Source organism: Myotis lucifugus, unplaced genomic scaffold, assembly GCF_000147115.1.
Source record: "Myotis lucifugus unplaced genomic scaffold, Myoluc2.0 scaffold_235, whole genome shotgun sequence".
Classification (NCBI taxonomy): domain Eukaryota; kingdom Metazoa; phylum Chordata; class Mammalia; order Chiroptera; family Vespertilionidae; genus Myotis; species Myotis lucifugus.
Window position 1 is genome coordinate 195,591 of NW_005871283.1, and position 5,519 is coordinate 201,109.

Sequence of the window (5,519 nt, forward strand, 5' to 3'; positions counted from 1 at the left end):
CTTTTTGTCCCTCGCAGAGCTAATTTACTGTGGGTGAGTGTCACTGCAACCCCCAGCAGTGACAAGAAACTCCTTTTCATATCAAAGAATCTGGCAGGGAAAGTTGTAATAAACACTTCACAGGCACTACTAGGCATTGCCTCTAAGCCCCCTGAGGGCATGGGGGACTGCATCTCCCTGGTTCAATGCTGTGGTGCAAGGGAGTGCACATTTTATCTGGAAAGGGCCAGACAGTAAATGATTTAGGCTCTGTGGCCTGAAGGTCTACCTCACAACTACTCAATGCAGCTTATTGGATCATCAAAGACTATTTGTAAATAAACAGGTGTGGCTGGTCCCCATAAACTTGATTTACAAAAGCAGGTGACCAGCCTGCAGGCCGTATTTTGCCCACCTTTCCCACCCCACCCCCAACTCCCGCAGTGCTAGCTCAACCAGGCACACGGTCAGTGTGTAGAGAAGGCATGACCAGGGGTCCTCAAACTACGGCCCGCCGAAAACATTTATCCGGCTCGCCAGGTGTTTTTGCCCCTGCTGCCTGTTGCTTAACAGCCGACTAGTTTTTTTTAAAACTATAGTCCGGCCCTCCAACGGTCTGAGGGACAGTGAACTGGACCCCTGTTTAAAAAGTTTGAGGATCCTTGACTGAGGCCTATCTCCCTAAATCTATCATGATAGCCTTACTCCTGCAAAATTTCTTTCCATATTAGTTCACCACTGTATTGAGCAGACTAAAGTTACCTACAAGGGAGCTGGTGGGTGTGAGCCAGCAAGATTTTCAGAGCCTTCCCAGCGTTCGGAGTATTTGTAAATAGATCATTCTTTGACAAGATGTTGAGATTTTTAAAATATCCTTCTTGATTGGGCGGTTGCTTAGGGAACTGCCTAGGGCTATGCCTGCAGGCGTAGATGCTCTAGGCTGGAGGGCAGGCATCACTGCTCTCTGCTTCCCCTGCGGTCCCATCCTCAGAGGGGGGACTCCATTAACGCCCGCTCCTTACAGGTCATCTTTCCCCTCTTTTATACTTTTCTTAGTTTTTCCACAACCATTATGTTTAAAAACAACAAAATCAGAATCTTAGTTAGAACAAAGGCAAAGAGTTAAGAGCCAGAGCGGCCCATCAGCTGTGGCGTTTATTTCTCCCTGTTCTAGATGGACACCTGTTTCTGGTTATAAACATGAAGCTCTTCTCGTGAGAAAGAGAGGAGAGCAGTTCGGTTCTGATTGCACTCAAAAGCTGCTGTTTGTCTTCGACTTCTCGGAAGAGATCGCTATCCTGTTCGTGGGAGCAAATAATTAAGACTGTTTGCGAATCCTTCCTGTGGACTCCTGATTTGCTAAGGACGTTCCCAGCCCCCGTCTTCTGCTGAGCGTGACAGGGTTCCTGAGTCCACACCAGCCTCTGCCCTCAGGACATCGGGCCCAGGACTCCAGCTCAGTTGGGAACATCATAGAGAAGAAAATGCAATTGTCTCCTAAAAAGCAGCTTTTCAAACACTGACCTCAAAGAGACAGTCGTATCAAGATCACTTCCCGATTTGGGAAGAAAAAAAAATGCTAGTTCAGTAACTTAAAATGGTTTCAGCACCTCATGTTTGTTTGTCAAATATCAGTTGGTATTGATTAGCAATCAGACTGGAGGTTTTCAACCCTGGCTGAGGCTGGAGACTTAGAACCACCACCCAAGGCTTTTCAAATCTGGAGATGCCAGGGCCCCTCCCCAGACTTGGGGGTACAGAGCTGGCAGGGAGCAGATGCATTCATTCACCGTGCTGGAGGCTGGCACAAGGGCTGATGGGAAAGTGCTCCCAGTCAATATTTGCTGAAAGAAATTGTATCATGGCTCCTTCTGGGGGAAGTTCAGGGAATCAGAGTCGGGAGTTTTCGCAAAATTACCTTTTTAGGATTTTACTCTTTTGCACTGTTTGAATTTTTACCATATTCATTTTTTAAAGAGTTCCTTTTATTAAAAAAAATACATGCTATCTAAGACTAAAATAGCTAAGTTAAATCCTGTTAAGTCAAAGTAATTATAGTTTAAATATATGTAACTATCAAAGCTTGCTCTGCGAGGTAAAACAAATTAATATCTCTGCTGTCATAGTACTATATGTCTTAAGTGATACTGTAAAAGTGAAAATAATCATCATAAACATTTATTTTGTGCTTACTAGGTGCCCGTGCACAATCTAAGTCAGTGGTTCTCAACCTTCTGGCCCTTTAAATACAGTTCCTCATGTTGTGACCCAACCATAAAATTATTTTCGTTGCTACTTCATAACTGTAATGTTGCTACTGTTATGAATCGTAATGTAAATATCTGATATGCAGGATGGTCTTAGGCGACCCCTGTGAAAGGGTCGTTCGACCGCCAAAGGGGTCGCGACCCACAGGTTGAGAACCACTGATATAAGTGCTTGCTATACATGAACTCACTTAATCCTCTCTTATCAGCTCTCTGTGAGGTCGGGACAATCTCCTCTCACTGAAGGTGAGAGAGAAACTGAGGCCCAAAGCATTCAGCCGTAAGGTAGTGAATGGAGGGGTCTGACCCAGGAGCCCAGGTGGCTAGCCACTGCACCACACAGTCTCAACTCATATGCAGAGTTGTAAACATGACCAGTCTTAATGCCCTCAATTGGTTTAATAAATAGATTGTCATCTGAAGAGATCTCAACAAATAAATACCTGTTGAATGAATAAACGGAGACTCATCCCAGGGAAGGCCGGCCTGCCTCTTCCAAAGGGGAAGTGGGGGGAAGGGCTGCTGGACGAGGGATCTGGGCCAGGGACAGGACAGGGCCCCAGGTTTTCCCCAGTCTGTGTTCAGTGCCTGTCCCAGTGGCCTGTGATCAGCCCATCAATGACCTGCAGGAGCGGGGCTTTGTGTCCATCCTGCCACCGGCACATAGAACAGTGCTCAGAAGTTACCGGGCAGGATGGATGGAGCAACTCCGCTACCCACGGCCTGGTGCATGAGTCTCAGCTCCTGCAGGCCCCGCCGTCTCTCTGTGCTGGGCCTGGGCCTGTGCCTGTGCCTTGAACCTGATAACAGCCCATCATCCTCCCCAGTGCAACTAGGGATCATTTTGCAGAGGGCACCCACCAGGGCTCTCACACACCTTCACCAGAAGGATTTGCTCCAGAACCCATGGAAAGAGGCAGCCTCCCCCACAGCCACCGGGCCTGACTCAGCTAATAGGCAGATGCACCGAAAAAGCCTAGTCTAACTCATTAGTCAGCAGAGCCAAATATCAACAGTACAACGACTGAAATTTCTTTTGAGAGCCAAATTTTTTAAACTTAAACTATATAGGTAGGTACATTGTTATTAACTTAATGAGGGTACTCCTAAGCCTTAGGAAGAGCCACACTCAACGGGGCCAAAGAGCCGCATGTGGCTCGAGAGCCGCAGTTTGCCGACCAGGCCACGCTGGGGCCCAGACAGGGGCACAGCTCCTTGCTCGGTCAGCCTGAGCCTTTCGCATGGAAACAGTCATATTTCACTTGTGTAATTAAAAAAAAAGAAACCCTTTATATTTCAAGAGGCCTGCAACTATAAATAATGCTATTTCCCTCCCCCGATCCCCACCAAAATCAGCTTTTTGAGGGGCACACATTTGACATTGTTCCCCATCCCAGTGAAAGCACACCCGTGGTGAGACACTGTGTGGGGTTTGGGGGGTTCTGGGGCACCATCTCGGGGTGCATGCCATTTCAACAACAGTCCCGGAGTGAGAGTACTTCTCCAAACTCGTAGCATGAGGAAACCCGAAAGACAGAAAAGAACGCCCCCAAACCTCTGCTCCCAGCACACAGGCCTGACCTGGGGAGGAGGGGGATCACCAGGTTTCCCATTGGGAACGCAGGCCGGGCACCCCTCCCACACCCCTCCAGCGCCCCACGCACCTTGGATGGTCCTCTTGAAGAAGGCCTTGCAGGCCTCACAGGAGGCCACGCCGTAGTGGTAGCCGGAGGCAATGTCCCCACACACGAGGCACAGGCGCTTGGGGATGGCGTTCAGCATGAACTCGCACTTGATGGCCGGGTCCTCCATGATGACGCTGCCACAGTCCTCGTAGCTCTTGCGACACGGGGTGCCTCCCAGCCCGGAGCCTACAAACATGGGCGGCGAGTCCAGACCGTTGGCTTGGGGGCCCAGGGCCAGGCCAAAGCCGCCGCTGGCGTCCGAGGAGCCGCTGGGGCTGTGGTGGCTCAGGGCATCGATGCCCGAGGACGGGCTGGACGGCTCGGTCTTGATGAAGGAGCCGCAGCTGGAGCTCAGGTGCCGGTCGTCCGCGGACATTCTGTTCAGCAGCCTGTGAACAGAGGCGGGGAGTCAGATCTGCGGAGGCCGAGGTGTGACACGGCCCCAGGAATTAGCTCCAGGCTCCGGGCACCGTGGGTGGGGCGGCTGGGAGGGGCTCTATGCTAAGGCTTCAGGGAGATAAAATTGGAGAAAGTCGATTGGACCTGAAACCACACAGCCTAGAGCAAGTTTCCATCATGACGCTCCCAGTCCCTAGAATTGGGATTGAACTATGTTTAATCACTTAGCTTCAGGTTAGGCACCCAGTCCTTGGCAAATTGCTGGCTTGAGGGTGACCAAAAAAGGTAACAACTTGGCTAAAATATTTGGCCAAACTTTCTGCACAAGAATAAAACATGGTGGCTACACTTGAAAGTCTGGGCATGCCAGGCCCCGGACCAGACACCCCCTTGGTGACCCATCTTGCCCGATCCCACTGGTGCTTCAAGTAAGTCCAAGCTCAGAGCTTCCCCTGCCCACCACCATCACCGGGATTGGAACCAGACCCCCGACCAGGCCAAGAGGCAGGGCTTGTGGCAAAGGTCCCAGCTAGACTGGCTGCCCTCTGAGCTTTGCCACTGGCCCAGGGCACACGGGAGGGTGGCTCCAGGCCCCTCTCCCATTGCCCTGCCTGGCACCCCAGCAGGCAGGCTTCCGCCCAGCCCTTCCCCCCTGGAGACTGCGCTTCCATCAGGCGGCAGAAGAGAACCTTCCAACCCCAACTCCGTGCATCCTCAGCTGTTTTTAACTTTAAATTTCAACCCTTAAGTGCCCCTGCCTCACCGGGGGAGGCAGGGGGACATTATCAACGCAACAGGAACATTAGGAAGCATTCAGTTTCCCATAAGGAAAGCTCCTCCTCTGAGACCCTGCTGGGGGGTGAGGGGCCGGCAGGTGTGACCCTCCCGCAGCCCAGCTCCCAGGATGAGAGGAGGGGCCTCTGAATGGGCTGGAAAGGCTCACAGCAGGGAGATGGCCTGCATTTAGGGCCAGGCAGGATCTGAATCAGGAGGCTGGCAGGGTCCAGCTGGCCCTGGCCTGGCCTGGCCATGTGGAGGTAAAGAGGAGGCCAAAGGCTGATGCCTGAGGAGCAGGTGGCAGGGAAGAGGGAGAGGTCCCGGAGATGGAAAAGGGCTGGAGAGGTCAGCAGTACAGCCCGTGAGTGGCAAGATGGCTCCAGGTTGGGAGGGAGGGTCTCAGTGCTGGAGG

The 5,519-nt window shown here is 51.7% G+C and overlaps 1 protein-coding gene across 1 annotated transcript in view; it reads right to left on the reverse strand.

Annotated features, from left to right (window-relative positions):
* Positions 1-4,307, reverse strand: part of ESRRB (estrogen related receptor beta) — a 51,164-nt gene extending 46,857 nt beyond the window's left edge. Inside the window, exon 1 of the mRNA XM_023762177.1 lies at positions 3,911-4,307. Coding sequence (XP_023617945.1) covers positions 3,911-4,307 — 397 coding nt within the window. The remainder of the gene's footprint in view (positions 1-3,910) is intronic.
* Between the last annotated feature and the right edge of the window lie 1,212 nt (positions 4,308-5,519).